The 25002-nt window shown below is 40.9% G+C and overlaps 1 protein-coding gene across 2 annotated transcripts in view; it reads right to left on the bottom strand.

Annotated features, from left to right (window-relative positions):
• The window catches only part of LOC139470292 (parathyroid hormone/parathyroid hormone-related peptide receptor-like), a 218466-nt gene that overhangs the window by 13057 nt on the left and 180407 nt on the right, over nucleotides 1-25002 (bottom strand). For both annotated transcript variants that reach the window (XM_071252651.1, XM_071252652.1), the window contains exons 2-6: nucleotides 23590-23674; nucleotides 16419-16553; nucleotides 13993-14117; nucleotides 11578-11672; nucleotides 8612-8777 (exon numbers count right to left, since the gene is read on the bottom strand). In XM_071252651.1, coding sequence (XP_071108752.1) covers nucleotides 8612-8777; nucleotides 11578-11672; nucleotides 13993-14117; nucleotides 16419-16553; nucleotides 23590-23674 — 606 coding nt within the window. The remainder of the gene's footprint in view (nucleotides 1-8611; nucleotides 8778-11577; nucleotides 11673-13992; nucleotides 14118-16418; nucleotides 16554-23589; nucleotides 23675-25002) is intronic.

The following is a 25002-nucleotide window of genomic DNA, read 5'->3' as shown; positions in this document are numbered from 1 at the left end:
TGTTTTGCATTCCCTTAAAGGTATACACTGTTAAATAATATTGAGGAGCCTTTCGGAGCAAGGGAAACCTAGTGTGAATTTACGCAATAATACAAGCACTAACACAACATGGCCATATATGTGTAACGTGCATTGGTGACGTGACAATCATAGTAATGTAGGATCCGTGAAGATCTGGGGTAGAACAGGTCTTCAGCAACCCATGCTTGCCGTAAAAGGCGACTATGCTTGTCGTAAGAGGCGACTAACGGGATCTGTGGTCAGACTCGCTGACTGAGTTGATACATGTCATCGTATCCAAATGTCGTGGATCGATGCTCATGGTGTCAATCACTGGATTGTCTGGTCCAGACTCGATTATTTACAGACCGTCGTCATATAGCTTGAATATTGCTGAGTGCGACGTTAAACAACAAACAAACAAACAAACAAACATAGCTATGTAGAAATACTGAATAGCCCTTTCATAAAGAAGAGAACATATGGACGTTTCGGAGTATATGCTTACTCCTTCATCAGGTTTGATTTTGGTTGGTTTTGTTGTTTAACGCCACACTCAGGAATATTCCAGCTACATGACGGCGGTCTGTAAATAATCGAGTCTGGACCAGACAATCTAGTGATTAATGTCATGAGCATCGATCCACGCAATTGGGATCGATGACATGCATCAACGAAGTCAGCGAGCCTGACCACCCGATCCCGTAAGTCGCCTTTTATGACAAGCATAGTCACCTTTTACGGCAAGCATGGGTTGCTGAAGACCTATTCTACCCCGGAATCTTCACGGGTCAATTCATCAGGTGAATGATTGCCATGAGGCAGAGAGCATGTATATGTACATGTAAGGGCAACAAAATTAGATAACAAAAGGTGGAAAATAACAAAGGGCAGAAACCATAAAGGGAACAACAGATGATTGGCGCTGATAAGTGATTAGCAATAGACATTGGAAGCCAACATTCTACAGTCATTGGTGCTGTAGGTATGGAAGCCAGTACTTAAGTTATCATAGATAAGTTATAGGTAATAGACACTGGGCAAAAGGGAGGCCGGGGTAATTAGCACTGATAGATGAAAGAATGGACATAGCAGAGGTCATATTTATCTTGTCCCTTTCATAGTTTTGGAAACTGCTTGTCTTTTCGTGGAGGCTAAACGACGTCAAATTTTGTCCAAAGGGTACCTACCACACATTAAACAACTGTAAGTGTCATAGAAACAATGTTAATGGATTGGGACACAGGAAGGATGAACCATTGCAATTCATTTGGCTGGGAATTGCTTCAAGTAATCATGTTAGCTTGTGTCTAGACTTGGAGGTGAATTTCTTAGTAATATCCCATTCATCGCTCCTACGGAAGATATACGATATTGGTGTGCGGAGGTTGAACTAGGCTAGGAATTTTTGATCGAAGTACTATCTGTGTCCGAGGGAGTGGGCATGGTTTTCGAAATAATTTGCAATATAACGACAGGTGACACCAAGTTTGAGTGAGCTGGTGAGTGAGTAAGTTGGGTTTATCGACGCTTTGAATACTATGTCAGTTATGTGGGATGCAAACCCGAGGCAAACCCGAAGAAAGGTTTCTGGAACGCCTACGCGGCATAACATTGCAGTGAGAATTGCGGCGCCCTGTGACAGGGCCTGTGACAAAGACTATGCACATTGTACCCAATTTGTTAGTCATGACCGAGGAATATATATATTTTATGAAAAATGAATAAATCTAGAAATGCATACAAAAGCAAGTCTAGCCAGCTCAGGCTAGCTCTATTCCACAATCAGCATAGGTAATTTTAAAAAAAATTTAGAGTCAAGAAGGAAATTGTGTAATATAAGATTTCAGAGACTAAATGTTAGTCTACCAATTTGTTCACGACGAACATCCTTAATTACCCATTGTATTGAATCTCAATTCTCCTCTGATATATTACCCGGGGCAAATATCCACAGCAGCTTCATTTGTGGCGGGTTTCAAATGAGCGAAAATGATCCCGCACAAGTTATACCCATGAGCGAGAGACAAATACAATGCGAAGTTGCTGATAACAGATAAATGAAGGTAGTGAGGTCACAAAGAAGTGTATGGTGGCAAAAGGCTCCAGGGTAAAAATCATAATAAAACAGAGAAACAATACGATGCGAAACAATACGTACATGGGTTTGTTAAGTTTGAATGATCACGTGGCTGCAGAACCAAATTAGACGTAGATCATATAGTATTGTAGGTCAACAGACGCCATGGGTCGTTATTGATACACGTAGATAACTTTAAAAATGTTATATTTTTCAAAAGTTTTACAAGGGTTACAATACGCAAGGTCTCAACATGTTTTTAAGGTAGACATGTGGAGGACACTTCTAAATTTGAAGCATTGGTGACAAAGGTATCTCATGCCATTCCATATTTTGACTTGTACAATATGTTCCCGTGTTTTTTTTAATTGTGAACAATTGACTTGCCTCTGCATGTGTTTGCAACAGATGCAATCGCGAACGCATAGTATGATCACTGTTTTGTAGTGATACCTAAGGTGAGGTGAGGTGAAATGGGGTTTAACGTCGCGTCCAAGATTATTGCACTTATATAGCGACGTGCATGTACGTGTGTGTGTTTGTGTGGCTGCTTGTACTAGTCCGGACTGATGCCGATTTATAGTGTTAGCTCACTGATATACCATGCGGCAGTTTAACATGAATACCATACTCAGACACAGTATACGGACTCCGAGCCGACCAGTCCTTGTTTTAGCCCCTAAATGCCGAGCGCTAGACAGGGTAACAACAAGTACCATCTTTTAACGTCTTTTGGTGTGACGCGGCCGGGGATCGAACCCCGGACCTTCCGCTCTCCGGGCGGACGCTCTACCACTGGACCACGGAGGCGGTCTGTAGTGATACACAAACACATGCTTATGATATAGTGGGAATCGTACCATGGCCTCAAGTAAACAAAGCATCTTTGAAAATATATTAGAATAGTCATCGTGAACATCAATAAATCTATTCGAAATGCTAAAGTAATATCATACATACTATCTCGAAAATTCCTGCCAAATTATATCGTTAGTCACTCAAGGAAACTGATAGATTCTAAGACCAAGGGAGACAACTTTAAATATGTCCTTTTTTTGAGATTTTGAAAACAACACGATGTCGTCTGGCATAAATTTGTTCCTGATCATCCCAATACAAATAAGCTCAGTTCATCGCACGCTGAAGCGTCTCTCTCCACCTCCAATAACACATTCACAATATAACCTTTCGTCTCTAAACTTGAAGTACGCTACTCGAGCTAACTGATGTATAATAGAAAATCAGCGCAAATGTCATCTTATCTGTGTTCACAGAACAATGGATATCACTTGATCGTATACTTCCTTTATAACCCAGATAAAGTCGTATAGTTATTACACCAATTAATGTTAGTTATACGTTTCCCTTCCTGTTCCGAGGCACCGTTGGTCCGTCGTCTAAGGCTGAAGGACTAACTTGGGGCAATTGGCAACTCCAGCTCACTTGTTTAAAAGTCGTTCAAAAGCACTTTGTGTGTCTGATATTCATCCACCTGGCTGTTAACGTTACCTAAATTAACGTCTTCGTGTTACACAGAAAAGCAGCGTCTGGACCTAAGCTGCAGATGAGCTTCATGCCGCGAGCATCGTCCTTCTTCATCAGATGCTTATTGTCCCTCACAACAAATGCTTTGAATTTCATTCTCGACAGCAAAACACTGTCCCGGTGATTGTCAATATTTCGTGATCTTTTGTTCAATTCAATTATGATATTAATGGTTGGGTTGGTTACCCTTCCGGTAAATACTACATCCGGTAACTATCCGGTAATCACGCCATATTAGGCTTACATCTGGGAAATCAACAACTTAACGCGAATCGGCGAGAGTGAGGGACTTGAGGCAGAATGTCTCAGGTTGATCAAACCACCTTACGTCTCATAAAAGAACAAATTAATCGTAAAAGTTTCAACCCGACTGTTTTCTAACTCCTAACTTATAATTAGTTGGCTTAATGGCCGATGTGAATAGCAGTGCAGCTATATCATGGGAGTGAGTGAGTATGACTTTACGCCGCTGTTAGCAATATTCCAGCAATATCACGTTGGGGGACACCAGAAATGGGCTGCACACATTGTACCCATGTCGGGAATCGAAACTGGGTCTTCAGCGTGACGAGCGAACGCTTTAACCATTAGGCTACCCGACCGCCCCTATATCATGGAGTGATGTGTCCAGTAGGTTGGTGAGTGAGTATGGTTTTAATATCGCGTTTCGCGCTATCCCAGCAAAATCATAACAGTGGACACCACAAATTGGCTTCACATAGTGTGCCGATGTGGGGATTCGAACCGGGCCACTTTAACCACTAAGCTACCTCACCGCCCCTGTTACGAGTAAGCGAATTAGCTAATGGGGCCTTCACACAGGATGGCGACCTTCATGCTTCCCGTGTGCGACCATCACATTTGCCAGGTCGTCGTTGGAGGCTCAAAGGAGGCAGAATGGTTGCCTTGGTCGTTCCAAGGTGGTACACATGAGGTTAAGACATCGCCATGGACGCCATGGTCGCCGTGAAGTTTTGAACATGTTCAAAACAGTTGCACAAAGGTCGCCGAGGAGATTGGTTGCTCAAAGGTGGCTAAAGGGAGGCAGAAGGAAGGCACAAGTATTGCCGTTGTTGCAGAATGAAGGCACAGTGCTGGCCAGGTAATAGATGCGTTCTGCTGCAATATTTCCCCGTCAATCTGGGCGATGCTTCTGCCTCCCTTGTGACTCCTTTGGGCGACCAACAACGTGCATTGAACGATGACTGTGGCGACCGCCGTGCCTCAATTCGGCGACCACGGCAGCGCTTGAGACACCATGGCAAGACTTCTGCCTCTTTTCTGCCACCTTTGAGCTACATGTAGCGCCTCCTCAGTCTGCCTATAAATAGAGGGCTTGTACCTGCAGTCTTTTATTGTGATTGCAGACGCTGAACAACTCGAGCAGTTACTGTTGAACAACTGCTGGAGTAGTTACATAGAAACATGATTTTCTAGGTTTATGCGACCATGGAGCGTCCTGGACAGCTCAAAGGTGGCACAACGGTCGCAGCCCTGTGTAAAGGACGCTTTGAAAGTCCTTCAGTTGTTCAAGGGCGTATCCTATGGGAGAACCAGAAGCGACCTAGATCTATTCGTATTACCAGCATCTTGGACGTGGAACTTACAAACTAAGGATTACAACCGGGTTGGATTTGGAATTCGAACCCACGACCAACGTATGCAGTCACTCCAAACAACGAAATGTTACTATTGGGCCAACCGTTCGGTTTGAAGCCTTAAGGTAACAGATATGATGGAATGTTTATACGCGAGTACGTTGATCAGATGGTGAATGTAGACGTCAGCAATACGCCAGTGATATCACGGCAGTCTGTAAACAATCAGGTCCAGGGTTCGATCCCCGGCCGCGTCATACCAAAAGACGTTAAAAGATGGTACTTGTTGTTACCCTGTCTGGCGCTCGGCATTAAGGGGCTAAAACAAGGACTGGTCGGCTCGGAGTCAGTATACTGTGTCTAAGTGGGGTATTCATGTTAAACTGCGGCATGGTATCTCAGTGAGCTAGCACTATAAATCGGCATAAGTCCGGACTAGTACAAACAGCCACACAAACACACACACGAGCATGCACGTCACTATATAAGTGCAATAATCTTGGACGCGACGTTAAACCCCATTTCACCTCACCTCACCTGTAAACAATCGAATCTGGACCAGGCAAACCAGTGGTTGCTAGCCAAGTTAACAATTAAAAAAGACGGATGCCAGAGAGTAACTAGTCTCCATTATCTGGCGAAACAGTTTAAAATTAGGCGAACATCAGTGATGACACCAGGTCCCACTTGCACAAAGCGATCTTAGCGCTAAGCTGATCTTAACTCCCATACTTTAACATAGGCTTACGATAGTCTTAGCGCTAAGATCGCTTTGTGCAAGTTGGCCCAGGTGTTCACGAAAAGGGTAAACATGACCTGCTCTACCGGTGACCTTGCCAGCCATTTTGGTCGACTCTTATAACATACATACACATAGTACAGTAAAGTACGGTTATAACGAACTCAAAGGGACTACTAATTTTAGTTCGTTATAACCGTAGTATGTTATAAGCATATATACAGCATAACTACAGCAAATAATCGGGACCAAAAACGTAAGTTCGTTATATCCGCCAGTTCGTTATAAGCGTGTTCGTTATAACCGTAGTTTACTGTATACAGAATGATTACCAATCTACCCCGAGAATCCCCGGACATTCAATGACGCATTGACATCCATTCCCAACCACCAGCACAAACTAAAATTTTAAATGAACAAAGTGGACGTAATGAAATTTATATAAATTGACTTCAGGGTTTACCACTCCAGACACTCTATATCCTGTTCCAGACAATCATTAGCAGGCGTCGCAATAATTATGTAGCTGTGCAATGGTCAGGAGTTGCTGAGAGGCTTTAGACACCTTTGACATCTAGGGACCAGAATGGGAGGTTATGTTTCTAGTTCGAAATTGCTAAGTACGTTGATCTCAAATGACGCGACTAAACATAAAAGTGTCGTAAGATGTACGAGTTTAGAGACAGCGACTTTGTAATCGCAGTGATGCTGCTTTGATGGTCAGGGATGAAGCTTTGACCACGTTCTGCTCTGACATCTCAACTTCCGTGGTGTGAATGAAGGCGTCAGGTGCCACACAGGAAACGAAAAGCTACTCCGACCAGCCTGAAGCTTGTTCCGGAAGCATCTCATATTTTGTTTGATGTAATGTCAGTTACGGAAACTTGTATTACCACTAATTAAGCCGTGGAATATTTTATCTTTATTACCATTGTACCATTACATTGTACTATACGTACCTATGGCACTACAAACCCTCATTTAACGACGGACAAAAAATAACTGTATAATTGACTAGATTAGTGGATTCTACTGAAGACTTTAGGCATACTGTTAAGAAACTGAACATGGGGCAGGCCATTTGATATTCAGATGGAAGCAGGGGGGTGGGGTGAGGGGTGGGGGGTGGGGTGGGTCACTGAACATGCTTGAAAAATATTTAAATATAAAAAGGCTTACGGTTTTAAATTAATATCTTCATTTGCAACTGTAGGTGTAAAATATTAGTCACACTACCATTCTACCGGGTACCCATTCACAGCTGCGTGTACAGAGGCACATTTCGAACTGTCAATTGCATAAGGAGACACAACATGTATGACATCTCCCTGAGCGTGGGACAGGACCGAAACCCCAGAAACTCTCATGAGTCAAGCTGCCAAAGTCGGACATCAATCCATCCAACTGTTCTCTGCGACCAATGTGCCGCCACAACGTATTAATGGAAATCCTCAGAGTGGTGACCATGCGTCTTTTGTTATAATTCAGGGGAATAATATAATTCAGTTTGTTTTTTGTTTTTTGTTGTTTTTTTGGGTGGGGTGGGGTGGGGTGGGGGGTGGGGCATTTTAGCCATTAGGAAAGTCTGAAATACCTACAAAAAAAGTAAAGGATGTGAAGTGACAACCGCACCACAATGCTCGATAGCCTGTCGGTACTTTGGCACAAGTGCATAGCATCAGTGAAGGATTATAACTCTCCATTTTAACAAATTGCGGCGATATTCTAAGGCGCCGCGATACGCTGTGCAGAGTTGCGTCCCTTGGGAACGCCAGAAACCTGTGATTGTGGCTTCGAATCCTGGTTCGACCCGATTATGTTTCAAGGTTTGTCAGCACCATTTATCATCCAAAACTGGCTCCCATAGGAGATATCGCTTGGATGAGATCAAGCGGTATCTACACTGTAGATATCGCTGCAATGAAATTACATCACAATGCTTTGCAGACCATTGTGATGTTGCTGGTTACCATGACGTCACAATCAAATGACATCACTAATGGCTCTGCTACTGAAGCTGTTTGCAGTACTTTTTACACTGAAAACACTGCTAATTACTGTCTACAAATTGAAAAAGTTGAAAGAATGATGTTGAATGATAAATAAAATCTCAACTTTGTGTCTTTTGATATCAAATATATCAACACTCGTTGATAAAAGTGGCAAAAAGCCTTGGCAAGCCTCGGAATTTTTCCACTTTTTTTTTTTATCTCGTGTTGATATATTTGATATGAAAAGACACTTGGGTGAGATTCTCTATGTCCGTGCTCTTGGGTTTCTCCGAAGTGGTAAGACCCACATTAAGCTGACACGCTGTGGTATAACTGTAATACTGTTAAAAGCGAAGTTAAACCCAACTCACTCACTCCTCCTCATGACTGTACTGTCTGGATGGCACGGATTTAACTTTGAGGAAAACACAACGCAATTCAACGTTTTCCGACTGTTTCATTCTCCCGCATGTGAGTACAGGCCACTGCGCACGCTCGCAGGATACATCCGGTACATCCGGTGCTCTACATAAAATACGGACAATACACCATAGCATTTCTTAGCCAGCAGAAACCAACTACTCTTTATGCTGAAACACTACAATGGCGACAACAACTAAAAGAACAGGACACATATAAGAGCAGGAGCTATACTAACCGGCCCGTCTACGAACTCCAGTATGCCATCTTCGTTCTCTCTGACATCCTTCTCCAGGCCCACCTGGCGGACAAACAGCGCCCCCTTGAGGAATGAAACCGAGGCTCGCAGAATAAAGGCAAAGAACAGATTGATATGGAGCGTGTTGCTCTTTGAGTTGAGCCGCCTGCAAAATAAAGACGAGAATATTATATCTGGTATAGATGAAATGGTTTAGTGAGTGAATATGGTTTTACGCCGCGTTTAGCAATTTTCCAGCAATATTACGGCTGGGGACACCAGAAATGGGCTTCGAACATTGTACCCATGTGGGGAATCGAACCCGGGTCTTCGGCATGACAAGCAAACGCTTAAACCACTAGGCTACCCGACCGCCCCTGACAAAGAACAAACAAACGCAAACAGTTGATCAATGGTCTGATTAATGGTAAGATGGAAGAGCTATTTCCCCGAAGGCGATATTTTAAACTATACTAAACAAAAATGAAACAAACAAGATTCGGTGACTGTTTTCAGTCTTTTCAGATCTATACTTACTTTTGCCCGGAACAACGGCAAAAGCAAGTATAGATCTTCACAATTCTTAATCAGCCCAGATGGCTATTCAGCTGGTATATTCAATATCAGCATTGCCTTTGATAGAATGGAACCAGAGTGAGTGAGTGAGTGAGTTGGGTTTAACGCAGCTTTTAACAGTATTCCAGTCATATCACGGCGTGTCAGCTTAATATGTCACGAAGTGATGCAGGTCTCAGACGTTTACCACTTCGGTGAAACCCACGAGCACGGTATGGTGCTGACAAACCTAGAAACATAATCGGGGCGAACCCGGATTCGAACCCACAATCATAGGTTTCTGGCGTGCCCAAGGGACGCAACTCTGCACAGCGAATCGCGGCGCCTTAGACGACTGGGCCACCCGTGCCCCCGGGTAGTTTGTGAGTATGCACAGGTGATAACGTATTAATGAATCGTTAGATGAATATCTACAGTAACCTATGTTTATAACGAACACGCTTAAAACGAATTGATGGATATAACGAACTTAAAAAATTTGCTGTGGTTACTACGGTTATAACGATAAAATAAGTGGTCCCTTTGAGTTCGTTATAACCGCAGTTTACTGAATAAGGAGATTATTATCCGTACATCGTAACAATATACGACGGCTGGCTGAAAAGTTCTAAGCATAACTGTGTAAGACCCGTACCAAGTCGATGGTTTTCATTTATTTGTCCACATAGTCTCCTTCCAGGTTTACACACTTGTACTTGTACACAGCGATGCTGCAAGGCCTGGATGCCGGCCAAGAAGAAATTTTCTTCAGCCATCCTAAAAAAGTCATTCACAGCGGAAATGACGTCATCATTACTAGGAAAATGGCGACCGGCTAGTTCCTTTTTCATTTTGGGAAACAGATGTAAGTCTGACGGGTCCAAATCGGGTGAATAAGGGTTATGGTCAATGAGTTCGAAGTCAAAATCATTGATCGCTGACATGGCAACCACCGATTTGTGAACTGGAGCATTGTCTTGGTGGAACAGGACTCCTTTAGTGAGCATTCCCCGTCGCTTAGCTTTGATAGCTTCACGCAACTGTCTCAGTAGGTCAGCCTAATATCTTCTATTGATAGTCTGGCCTTTTTCAAGATAGTCAATCAGCAGAATACCCTTGGAATCCCAAAAGACTGAAGCCATCGCCTTTCCAGCAGAAGGAACCGACTTGGCTTTTTGGGGGGCTGGTGATTCCGGATGCTTCCATTGTTTAGACTGAATTTTGGTTTCTGGTTGAAAGTGATGAATTCAGGTCTCATCCATGGTTACAAATCGGGCCTAAAATGCTAGGGATCTGCTTCAAAACGGCATAAGTTGTCACGGGACGTCAGGAATCTGACACGTTTCTGATCCGCTGTCAAGAGCTTTGGCACCCATCTTGCAAAAAACTTTTGTCAATTCCAACTCGTTGGTGATAATGTCTTCAACCCTCTCATGAGAGATGTCCACAACACTGGCACTATCAGCCATCACCATGTCATGCAACCGGGTAATGTTTTCTGGAATGGTTGCTGTTGAAGGCCTTCCTGGTCGCGGGTCATCGTCAAGACTCTCTCTGCCACGCTTGAATTCCGCAGCCCACTTCTTTACAGTGGAAAAGGAAGGGGCATCATCTCCTAAAGTGGAGACCATGTCAGCATGTATCTGCGTTGGAGTTACCTCTTTTAGTTGCAGGTACTTGATGACTGCCCTATAGCCAGTTTTGTCCATTTCTGGTGATTTCAATGGGTAGGTTCACAAGATGGTCTGGTACAAAGACAATAATAACACTACAGTTGCAGTTCTTATGTCTATGATTCAATAAATGATTGTACTTTGTTGGTGGCAAAAGTTTGTTTCAATCCGATTGAGATATCCCACTAAGGCTTAGAACTTTTCAGCCAGCCCTTGTATAATTCAAATTGTTATACAGCTTTGCCTAAGTTAACAATCGGTGTCCCCTCAGGGAACGTTAATACAAAAGCTAAGCCTTTCATGCAGCTCGAGTGGTCACTATGGGTCACAGTTTTAACATTTGCTCTGGTACTCTTTAAAATAAGTTTTGATATTTGATAAAACATCAAATGGAAATAAGCTTTACCCATTCACAAATTTTTTTCATCAAATATCAAAATTAGATCAAATGGCGCACTATTACAGTATGACAAAATAGATTTCGATATTTGATAGAATATCATCATTAAATTTACTTCACCTATTTAGATATGAATTTTTATCAAATATCCAATTTAATGTAAGGACTACTAGAGCAAATGGCGCACTATAACAACATGTCAAGATAGATTTTGATATTTGATAAAATATCGTAAGTAAATATGCTTTACTTATTTAGATATGAATTTTTATCAAATATCCAATTTAATGTAAGGACTATCAAATGGCGCACTATAACAATATGTCAACGCGTGTTACCTGCAGCACAACATGATGATGACGGCGATGATGAGGGAGCCAAGAGATATCCCATACCCCACCGTGTACAGCATCTTCAGTCGGTTGGCGCCTGTCTGTTCAACAGAGTCAAACACATGTCAATAAATTGTTTCTTGCATTTTATAATGGAAACAAACAAATCGGATCATGACAATAACAATACCAATGATTATATTAATAACAAAAATAATAATAATAAAGACAACAACAACAACAACATTGTAGCACCAGGTTCAATGCTCAATGCACGGCGTTATCACTGTTCACAGTTTGGACAAATATGATTAGTTGTCATGACAAGATAATCTTATTTTTCGTTCATTTAATAATCATTTCAAATCAACGTAACTAGTGCATTATTATAAATGTATTGCAGTCTAAACGAGAAATTTATTTACATTATAAAATCATAGATTTTATAAGAAATAACCTTTTCTTCTGGACGGCAACTATGACAAGGACATTTTTTAGATTATGATATTATATTATATTTTGCACTGGTCTTAAATAACACAGTTTTATTTTGGTAACAGTATGAATGCTTAATATTTTTTTTTATTAATTACGACGAAACTCATATTTTTGTCATTTTGTTAAATTCATACAGTGTTCACAATAGAATAACATCTATCAAAATCTTCAGTTAATACAGGAAGCACGGGTGGCCCAGTCGTCTAAGGCGCCGCAATTCGCTGTGCAGAGTTGTGTCCCTTTGGCACGCCAGAAACCTATGATTGTGGCTTCGAATCCCGGTTGTCTCCGATTATGTTTCTGGGTTTGTCAGCACCATACCCGTGCTCGTAGGTTTCACCGAAGTGGTAAACGTCTGAGACCTGCATCACTTCGGGCTTTCCGCCCACATTAAGCTGACACACCGTGATATAACTGGAATAGTGTTAGAAGCGGCGTTTAACCCAACCCATCTCACTCACTCAATTAATACTATTAACACTGGTACTAGGTATTATACGGTAGTATTTTACCACATTTCCCTCAATCAACTACCATGACAACCAATACTATCAACAACGGCAGCTGAACTGGTCATGTGTTACAGTATTCATTATTCAATGAATGTAAAAAATTAAGCCACGCCCACCGAAGCGGACTACTTTTATTACATTGGAACGTCGGTGAATCCCAATATTACAGTCGTGGGAATTCACTTACTGCTCACGTGTCTCTTCATGCACAGGGCAGTAAGCGATATTCATGCATATTCATTGTCCAAACTACCATTTGAGACCGAAGGCCGAGAAGGAATAAAACAGCAAACGTGCAGGCTCGCTCGCCTTGGTTCCACAAATGTCATGTCTTCAGGTTTCATTTTTCCAACTCTGTCTTTCCGTTCTCGGGACCAAATGTTTTCATCTGGCGGTAACTGACCATGTCATTTGAAAATACCGCCTTCTCCGGAACATATTTATTCTGGTTCGTGACGGTCTCACTGTTGCACTTCTTCTGGCCTCTTGCCTTGATTGACAGGTCCTATGAACTTTGTTTTAATCCTACTCTACGTTGATTGGCTACTGACTGTGTGGGCGTGTCAAGTTATGTGCATAAATTAAACGATCACCTGATTCATGTCAGGCCACTGTATGTATTCATACACCTGGAATGTTTATCAATCTCGTCATTTTTGTCTTCTTTGATATATACAACTGTTTTTGGTCAAACTATTGTAGATAACCCACGTTTTTGTTTTTCGAATTTGATTAAAAGGATTGACTATTGATTTGTTTCGGTTCATTGGGGTATGAATCGAAAAACCGATGTGCAAACTTTTGTAAGAATCCGTTACGATACGCGGATTCATAGAGTTTGCACATCGGCTTTTCGATTCATACCTCAATGAACCGAAAGAAATCCATAGTCAATCCTTACGTATAATACCATACTTCCCACAATCAACTACCATGACAACCAATACTATCAACGATGGAACTCGGTATTCCCACAATCAACTACCATGACAACCAATACTATCAACAAAGGTACTAGGTATTTCCACAATCAAATACCATGGCAACCAATACTTTCAACAATGGTACTAGGTATTCCAACAATCAACTACCATGACAACCAATACTGTCAACAAATGTACTAGGTATTTCCACAATCAACTACCATGGCAACCAATACTATCAACAAAGGTACTAGGTATTCGCACAATCAACTACCATGACAACCAATACTATCAACAAAGGTACTAGGTATTCGCACAATCAACTACCATGACAACCAATACTATCAACAATGGTACTAGGTATTCCCACAAACAACTACCATGACAACCAATACTATCAACAATGGTACTAGGTATTCGCACAATCAACTACCATGACAACCAATACTAGCAACAATGGTACTAGGTATTATACAGTTGCATATTACCATACTTCCCATCAGGTCCTCGATGTCTCTGGTTGGACTGCACTGTGAGAAGTTGGTCCATGTCTTGTTGATGCTTGGGTTGAACCACCACGTCCCGTTCTCGGTACATCTTCTCTCGGCATGGTCTGAAATCATTATTTATCTGAATAATTTATTTTATTTTATTTTGTTGTTTTCATCGTTCATCCACCGAAACAGATGTTATTAAGCGCAAGTCAAATAGCATTGAGTGAGTGAGTTGGGTTTAACGCTGCTTTTAACAATGTTCCAGTTTTATCACGGCGTGTCAGCTTAATGTGGGAGGAAAGCCCGAAGTGATGCAGGTCTCAGACGTTTACAACTTCGGTGAAACCCACGAGCACGGGTAAAGTGCTGATAAACCTAGAAACATAATCGGGGCGAACGGGATTCGAACCCACAACCATAGGTAACAGTGAATCGCGGCGCCCAAGACGACTGGGCCACCCGTGCACATGATATGGTGAAGTGAAATGGGGTTTAACATCGACGCCCATAGGGACGTGCATGCACGTGTGTGTGTGTGTGTGTGTGTGTGTGTGCGTGCGTGCGTGCGTGCGTGCGTGCGTGCGATCGTAGCGCCACCAGGCGCTATTACAAGTTATGTCCCTTTTAAGCCTCTCCTATGGACCAGTCAGATTCCACCTCTCGTATCACTTGCGTTTGCTTCACACAAAATGGTGGCGCCGAGCCAGGACGATCTGATCGATAATCAAGATCTATATTGTGATAAAACGGGTCTTACATCGCGAAATGCATCAAATTACGTGAGCACCTTGATTAAAAACATGAAAGGATTTGGAAAATATCTGCTGACAACGAGTTGGCGGTGCACATGCTTTGCAAATCCTGCAACCGATAGAAATCTGCACGACAGTTTACGAACCGGATTTCGATTTCGGTGAGCGATTTTGATTGGACTATGCATAGACTCGTTAGTCCAGCCAAAATGTAACTCCATATTACCAGCCTAGTTCGGCAAGGGTGGAAACTGGACTTTTATAGACAGTTAACTCTCTTGCCTCGGGAAGATGCTTGACGTGGGAAGAAAGCTTCACTCGAACCTGGATTGGAAGACAAAGGTTTCTTGTGTGCCCAAGGGATGGGGGAATCTGCACAGTCAATTGCTGCGCCTTAGGCGACAGGGCCACGCGTGCCCTCAGGGTCAGTGAGAACGAGAGTTAAACAAAACCTGCCTGGCACTCGGCATTAAGCGTGTAATACATGGAGTCAGTATACTCAGTGGGGTATCCATGTTAAACTGTGGCATGATAATTTATCTCTGTGGGCTAGCACTATAAAAGTGCAAGCACACACAGACACACATGCACACAGACACACATGCGCACGCACGCACGCACGCACGCACGCACACATGATTTCATCACCTATTTCCTTTGTGTATTCAGATTAAGTTGTATACGGGGTCCATCTATTAATTTCAGTTATGTGTTTTTCCTTCCTATTCCATAACGTGTTCTTCATCAATCTAGCAACCTTTGCAAACGCCCTCAAGTGTTAATCCAAGAGAAGCCAAGATGTCGTGCTCCAAGAAGAGAGATGGGGGAATAGATTGATGGAGGGGGCTCCATTGCGATGTCCACTTCCTCTGTCACGACGAGTTAGACAGATGAACATCCTCAGATGTAAAAAATGGATGACGTTGTAATCGACCACGTGGAGGAAAGGGGAAATGAAAGCAATTGCTGTTTTCGTATAAACGTACGTTAACAAGGATCATACAATCGAAAAACGCGTTTCCAAAGTGTAAAAAAAATATCTTATTTTTTACAAAGAGTTTTCTCTTCTCAATTGAACTTTGTGTGTCTCGTAATATGATAAACTTCTTGTAGAATGGAGACATTTGCCTTGAAACGAGAACGAAGTAAATTAAAAATGGATGTGACGAAGGCTATAGCCGTTTAGGGAAATCCTGAAAATGAAATTGTTGCTCCCTCCATGGCACGAAAGGGGTGGGGGAGGGAGGGGGTCGTGCTGACTGACCAATGTAACGATCCTGAATCTGACATGTCTTAGACCACTGGCCAACCGTTACCCCTTCTGTAAAAAAAATGCAACAAAAACCCTTTCCACATTCATAAGAAATCTCTACCAAAACGATTCCACGAATCCGTCATATTAAAGAAAGCCAACGAGCGATATCCATAGGCTTGAAGACCTGAAGTAACATGTGACCTAATGACGTCACAAAGGAATGCCATTTTGCTCATAGACCCCTGTGATATAACTATCAGTTAGGACTCATATGCAGAAAAAAAACAATGACGCTTCAAACAGGACGAAAAAGTGAGATTACTGCTCGTCGCCATAACTACTGACATTACTAACTGATTATCTCATTGGATGTCGATATACTTGTATTAAGAGAAGGAGGCGTTGGTACTTACGGTCAGTGTCGAAGCCGCTGATGTAGTTGGGACATCGTTGGAGCACAGCCTGCCCTGCGGGGGCTTTGTCCCAGCAGAGGAGATCGTCCCAAGTTGGGGGGCACCACTGTCCGCCATGTGTTTCGTAGTTCCAATCTGGTTCCATAAGACATATGTGACATAAACTGAGCGGCAAACGAAAGTACCGTATTCGACGTAATACGCGCCCCGCTCTAATAAGCGCCCACGGCGATATTTGCAAAACATTGGCTAGTGAACAATCGCAATTAGAAACCCCTTCCGATTGATCAATGTACAAAAGACTTATTTATTCGCGTATAATACGCACTCGTGTGTTATATGCACCCTTAATTATGGGCATTTAAATTCTGGAAAAAGTTATCTTTCGTATATGAACATTTCAGGCTGTCAGCATAAACCACGAAATGTATCTTTCAACTCTGTTTTTTTTCACCAAAATAATATTCTAATAAGAGCCCCTTATTTCTAATTCTGAGAGCGTCCTGGGCGCTTATTACATCGAATACGGTATACCGAGTTTTCTTTTTGAGGTAATTCAAACCTGAAAGAACTGTACTTAAATTTGATTATGACTATTTAACTTTTACTCAATACGCAACAATTTGTTAAAAGAAATTTAGAGCTGGATATTTTTGTATAAAAGTAGATTGGTTAAGAAAAGACAGGGGTAAGACATAATCCCTACCATGTTGGAAATTTATTGAATTTCAAAGATAAGATATCAAAGATACAAATCAGTAGTTGTGCATTATGCGAAGTTATATTTTGGATATGATATCGTGAACTTAAGACATTTTCAATTGAAAATCAAACAAAAGATAAACATTTTTTGGCCCAAACTCTTATTCATAAACGTTCCCCGTGTTGCATTCTGGACGGGTACGAATTTCGAATGCAGTGAAACCTCCTTAACTCGTAATTCTAGAGATAATACAACACATGTCGAGATACCTGTAGTTCGAGATGAACGTTTTCCGATCATGACAAATGCCGACAAGGATTGTTCAGAGACCATTATATTTTATCCCGTAAAGGGGTATCATTGTAGATAAAAACGCGATTGCGTGTAACGATGCATGTGCGTGTTGGTGTGCGTCTGCAATGCGACTACATAATTCAGTTACCAATCATAATTCGTTAGACGTTCAAAATATTATTTCAAAATTTAATATGCATTCTATCGAGTATGAACATATGTGTGTTTCGAATGACATGTTCCTGCTATAAGTAAGGATAAAAAAAAGCAACAAAAATTGCGAACGGTCTATATTGCAAAAAGGGCAAGTTATTTAAAGTGAAGGATGTATGGCCCTCGAGCACTGTGGACAGACTGAACCATGTTGCTTTTTATGTTATTATTACATCACATTTTTTACGCAAGAAAATCACAGGATTGCATCTCAGAGCACTGCACGGAAGCCAATTGGACAGGGAAACCTTTACAGCCGATATCAGCAGCCTGGAGATAAAACTTTAATGTCATCATCATTGTCGATGAAGTTTACATGGGATGAGGAAGTGTAAAAGCCAAACTTAAGCCTCATTCTGCATCATCTTACTGCCATGTTGACAGCAGCCAATCAACCAACCGCCCCCCTGGTTCAGTGGATGGAGCATCATCCCGGAGAGCGGAAGGATGGTGGTTCGATCCCGGGCCGCGTCATACCAAAAGACGTTAAAAGATGGCATTTGTTGTTACCATGCTCGTCATAAGGACACACGTATGAAAACTATTCTCAAAATTTGCATTTATTACGCAGGTCATGAAATAAATGGGCATTCAAAAATCTATGACAGAGGTTTATAAATATGGTCATCGTGTTCAAATGTTTTCTAATGTGCGCAATAATATTAAATACTTTTCATATGACACAGATTCCATTTCTTAAAATCGTGTATGACAAGTTTTCGATTTCATCCGTTTCATACGCTCCTGAATGTTCGGTCATAGGATCATGAAAGATTCCCCTTTTGACAAAAATAGCATTTATGTCAATGGTTCGGTAACATAACTGCATTTTATCATTTAACTAAAGCATTTATCCATGACATAAGCTTATGACATAAAAACATGTATGTCATATCCCAATGACATAAGTATGCAAATTAGATAGCCGGAAGTGGGACTTTTTCGCCGGTGCACGTGAGTAGTTGTTTACAAACAACATGGATACCTTTGATGTTGGAGACATTATTTCAATTATTCTGCAAAAGTCTGTTCAAGTATTTTGTTTAAAAGAACCTGAGGAACTTTTTTTCTCAGCGAAGGAATATGCCATAAAGGAGTTAAGAGGTTGTTAATTTTGGTTTACACGGCTTTTGAAAACATGTATCACTACCCACCATCTATACGTAAGATTTCGACAAGTTGCTGATGTTAATGTTTAATGCAATTATTCCTTAATTGGGAAGCAAAAATGTGAAAATGATAAATAGAATTCATCACGAGTGTATTTTAATATGGGAAATATCAACCTCGTCCCGTTAATCGCCAAAGGCTCGGCAAATACCGATTAACTAAGACTCGGTTGATATTTCCCATATTAAAAAACACTCGTGATGAATCCTCTATTTATTGCAGGATTGGCTCGATGGTGTGTATCAGTGACGTAATGGGGTAAGTAGTAACATACGGCGAGGAGATCCACTTTATTCTGTACTGACCGTTACCACAGACCATTCAAGTTGCATGTGTACGTTAAGTATTTGTTATCCCACAACTGCAATAACTTTGCAAAAGATAATTTTTGTGCGACCATTGCAAGCCCTGACAAATCACAATTTGGGTACCTCCCGTTGTACAAAAATTCAATGCGGTACTTTTGTCCAAAATTGAAACGGATGGAGAATCTTGTGGATGAAACTGTATGCAAATACGAAGGACAATAGTGACTCACACGTCCCGTTATAAGTGAATTTATAAGAAATTGACATACCATACTTTGGCAATGAGCTTTTGTGCACCGAGTGTGAGTGAGTATGGTTTTACGCCGCTGTTAGCAATATCCCTGCAATATCACGGCGGGGACACCAGATATGGGCTTCACACAACGTATCCATGTCGGAAATCGAACCCGGGTCTTCGGCGTAACGAGAAAACACTTTAACCACTAAGCTACCCGGCCGCCCCTGTGCCCCGAGAATATCGACCTGCTTTACAACTCTGTGTGAAAGTCTCATCACGCATCACATGTAAATGTATCTTGTATAGGACTACAACGTAAGTTAAAGTTTTCATTATACCCGAAGAGCCGTTGAACGGAGACAGATCTTGTGTGGATAAAGGAGTTTTGACAAGCACGAATATCTGGACTCTGTGTTTTTTCTATATTTAATACTTATACACCTGATATATAAAAACATTCAAATGGACTGCGGGGTTTTAAATATATATCCAGTTATATTTATAAAGATGTTTCATATAAGGGATGGGAAAAGTAACACACAAACTCATTACCCCAAAAGCCTTCAAATGGGCAGCGGTTTTAAACAATATATCCAGTTATATTTGTAAAGATGTTTCAGATAAGGGATAAGAAATGTCACATACAAACCTCATACCCAAAAAGCATTCAAATGGACAGCGGGGTTTTAAATATATATCCAGTTATATTTACAAATGTTTCAGATGAGGGATGGGAAAAGTCACATACAAACCTCATACCCCCAAAGCATTCAAATGGACAGCGGGTTTTTGTGCCTAAGCAAACATTTTATACAATGTGTAGCTTCATAAACTGTAAATAGAAAACATGTTTATATAGTCTTGACTACCATACATTACTTTTTCCTATGGATTCTCTAAACATTATGAATAATGAGCAATAGTAAATACAGAAAAAGAGGGTAGCTAATTGTTTGCTAGTTCATTTAGGAGTCAAGCGAAGTCAAGTCGGGGTAGGCAAGAAACAACAAAATTACAAGCCTTAACGAAACCCATCTGCCAAACAAAGGCTAGTTCGTAATAGGCCTAACAACTACATTATTTCTACAGATATTAGACAGTCACCAGCTGTGGACAGCACAGCGTGTGTTCGATTAAGGAAATACTGTCTTTGTATGCTTAGATCTTTGTTTACTGAATAAACACATTGACCAACGCTCAGTAATATAACTAAGATATTGAAGCCACATGCCCCCCATGGCTTCGAGAAAATGGCCAGGCTACTCTCCATTGTCTTTTGCTCAACAAATAGATGTGAATTATCAATATATATACTGTCTCATATTGTTTTAATTTATAATAATGCGCTCCGACAAACTATTTGTATAACGCGTGACAGATGTATTAGGACCAAATTACAGCTGCTGATGGGATACAAATGAATTCTGGTCATAACGCATTTGTTTCTTCTATATTGTATCCATGTCACACACAAAGATAACATGCACTTACTTGTTTATTAACAATATTACACGAATGCCATTGAGCTATTAGTGAGAGTTTATATATCTACGCTTAAATATTAATATTGAAACTATTCAGGTACAATACAACATTATTGAAAAATATTATCAGTCTTACTTAAACTGTTACTAAGTGCGCTATACCAAGAAAAAAAAACACTCGACAAACTGGGACTTCATCCTACAGAATAATATCATATCTAACGATTGGCCACACTACAAGGTAACTCCTTTTAGATGTACAAACAATACCAGTTTACAATGATTCCAATACAGAATATTACACCATATCTTACCAACTAATGATTTCTTGTCAAAAATAGGATATTTAGATTGCAGTAGTTGTAGTTTCTGCACTAAAGACACAGAAACAATCACTCACATATTCTGGGATTGCAGCAAGGTAAACTATCTGGAAATTACTTGAAATATGGCTTTACAAGAAAATAGAAAAAAACCCACGTTGAAACCACAAAGTTGATTGGTTGGTTGGTTGTTTAACGCCGCACTCAGCAATATTCCAACTATATGACGGCGGTCTGTAAATAATTGAGTCTGGTCCAGACAATCCACTTATTGATATCATGAGCATCGATCCACGTAATTGGGATCGATGACCGTGCATCAACTAAGCCAGCGAGCCTGACCACCCGATCCCGTTAGTCGCCTTTTACGACAAGCATAGTCACCTTTTACGGCAAGCATGGGTTGCTGAAGACCTATTCTACCCCGGATCTTCACGGGTTGAAACCACAAAGAGGCATGTACTACCTGGTTTTCCATGTGGAAACAATGATCCAAATAACATTATTATTATACTTTATAAAAAGGTAATTTTCAAAAGTAAGTTTCACAATACTATGCCACCATTCCATACAAGTAACACACTACTACATGATCACCAAATGTTCTTCTTAAATAGGTTGTAAGATTTCTTTTATACGATCTGGTCTTCATGCCATGCTCTGTTTTGTTAGGCTATATACACGTTCCCACAGTGCTGTTCAACATTTACATATAGATAGATATTAACTCATATCACCCGGAGGTTATTGTTATCTGATTTCCTGTAAAATGTGGATAAATAGAACAAAAGAATATAGTAATAAAAAATAAAATTGAACATAGAGTTAACTCTCTTTTTTTAGAAATTTATGAAAAGGTGATATAGATGCACGTTTGTCTCAAGGGTCTGTGGTTGACTAAAATCGCCTTTGTTATTTTGTATTCAAATGAAGACTTTCACCTGGAAGGAGTTCTCTATATTTTTCTCTGTCTCTGGACCAGACAATCCAGTGCTTGACATCATGAGCATCGATCCACGCAATTGGGATACGATGGCATGCATCAACCAAGTCAGCGAGCCTGACCACTCGATCCCGATAGTCGTCTCTTACGACAAGCATAGTTGCCTTTTACGGCGAGCATGGGTTGCTGAAGACCTATTGTACCCCTCAACTTCACAGCTCGGTGATAAAGTTAAGAACGGCGGCCTCAGTATTCTGAGCGGGACCTTCATGTTAAACAGCGGAATGGTATCTACCACATGCCAACAGTGTTTTAAAGACAAACGGAGCGATAACGAGATGGATAAAAACGAAACTTTAAGCAGGTTTTTCTTTTATTCCAACCTTCCGAAAAAATACAATAATTTTTTTTCATGAAACGGTAAGCGTTACTTTTTTGAGCGGACTGTATAAATGTATACTGCGGGCGAAAAAAAATGTACACTTGAAAATTGGATTTGACCAAAAAACTTACAAAGGTTAATTACTAGGCTGAAATAGGTTGCGTGTTGTGAGCTACTCATTGATATGATGTATGTAATATCGCCTAAAAAAACAGCGTTGAACCAAACTTACTCACTCACCCACTCTTACAGGCCCGGAATATATGTTTCACTGAGTTAACAAATCCTGTTACACTTAAAACAGTTTAAAACAACACAACGGGCAGACAACGCAAACGAACCGAGTTACTTCCCTTTACCGAAAGCATTCGGATAAAGGTTCAACTCCAACAGCCTTCAATGCCGATTGAACCATCTGGCAGCTGTTATTGGATGATTTTGGGTAAGATTTTTTTAAATGATTTTGAAACGTACATCCATCCAGTAATTAAAACTGACCATGTGTTTCCATATTTAGTGCTGTCTTTTTCAACATGATGACTTATGCTGAATGTGACCACAGACACGTTCAAGCTAGTTACATTTGGTGCGGAACTGGTGGTAGTGTAATTAGCTTCCTGTGATCGGAAAAAGAGTTTGATGAGCTCGTTATTTTTTGTTTTTATTGCTGCTCTGTAGGAAAACATTTGGTTGTTTGTAACAAAAACACAATATTAATGCGAGATAAACAAGTCACCTAACATGTGAGCAGATTGACATCTCATTTTGCCCGAAATCTGTACCCCGCCTGTGGGAGTGAGTGAGTGAGTGAGTGAGTTGGGTTTAACGCCGCTTTTAACAGTATTCCAGTTATATCACGGCGTGTCAGCTTAATGTGGGAGGAAAGCCCGAAGTGATGCAGGTCTCAGACGTTTTCCACTTCGGTGAAACCCAAGAGCACGGGTATGGTGCTGACAAACCTAGAAACATAATCGGAACGAACCGGGATTCGAACCCAACCCCGCCTGCGAGCTTGGTACATGGAACATATTTGCCGGCTACAGAACCAGTCAGAAGCTAGTAATTTAATGTAAGGGAAGATAAAAAGAGCTGTTCATACGGCTTAGTACTCACCAGATGCGTTGATGCGTTTTGCACATCTGAATTGTGCCTTGTGTATAAGGAATGACTGGTGATGCTTGCTCTCTATTGAAATCAGCTGAAAGGTAGAATATACATATTAATCACTTACAATGAAAACTTTTACATTTCAGGCTGTGCAAATGGTAATATACTGCCATGCAAAAGAAAGTATACACGCAAAAAATGAAAACAAAACAAATTATTACCAACGTTATCAAAACGTTACTAGGCCGAAGACCCGTGAAGATTCCGGGTTAGAATAGGTCTACAGCAACCCATACTTGCCGTAAAAGGCGACTATGCTTGACGTAAAAGGCGACTAACGGGATCGGGTGGTCAGGCTCGCTGACTTGGTTGATGCATGTTATCGATCCCAATTGCGTGGATCGATTTTCATGATGTCAATCACTGGATTGTCTGGTCCAGACTCGATTATTTACAGACCGCCGTCATATAGCTGAAATATAGCTGAGTGCGGCGTTAAACAATAAACCAAGCAACCAACCAACTCTTGCTGAAAAGTTGTTTCATTCAAGGTCTCAGTAAAGCTTTCAAAATGTAGGAAGGATATTTCAGAATTTCAAACCTCAGTAACAAAAATGATGTACGAAGCAAATTTTGACTTTTTTTCTGTGTTTCTATGTTTTTTTCAGGTGAACACCAGACATGCCTTTGCATGTGTTTGTAACGGGTACCACCGGTGTGGCAAGATAAGGTCGCTTTTTCGCGATATCGATTTATTAACATATGCTATAGGATATAGTCAGAATCGTACAATCGACTCTCTTTTTTGCAAAGATTTCTTGTGAATATTTAAAGGGTTTTGTCGTTTTTATTTGGATATACTGCTTTGAATTGTTCAACAGCATAAGGCGCCGTTGTCAGCGTTAATTGATTTCGTCCTGGCGTATCTTGGTCTGGCAGATGGATAAGGCGATGGCGAAAAGTCATCATGCGTTAGAAGTGTAACGAGGGAGCTACTTCATCAGTTAAAAAACCCCAACATCTTCGCTGTCACATTTAATTGGCCTCTTTCTCTGTCAGGGCTCTATGAGTAATCACAGCTAAACCCGCTCAAAGTAGGGCTCATGGCGGGATGCACTGGCTGCGATGCCGGAGATGAAAGTTTTTAAAATAATAATAATAATAATAATAATAATAATAATAATAATAATAATAATGATGATGATGATGATGATGATGATGATGATGATGATGATGACAATAATAAATGCCGCTTTTTTTAAAATGGGGTCTGGGTGCACTTGAACTACAAATATACTAGCACATAACATGCGTTTGTTAGTCAAACATTAGTTAAGTGTGTGTGTGTGTGTGTGTGTGTGTGTGTGTGTGTGTGTGTGTGTGTGTGTGTGTGTGTGTATGTGCGTGCGTGTGTGTTTT

The sequence above is a fragment of the Haliotis cracherodii genome, unplaced genomic scaffold (genome assembly GCF_022045235.1).
Source record: "Haliotis cracherodii isolate W230 unplaced genomic scaffold, xgHalCrac1.p SCAF_20, whole genome shotgun sequence".
NCBI lineage: Eukaryota > Metazoa > Mollusca > Gastropoda > Lepetellida > Haliotidae > Haliotis > Haliotis cracherodii.
The sequence above is the reverse complement of the archived record's forward strand: the minus strand, read 5'-3'. Positions and strand labels throughout refer to the sequence as shown.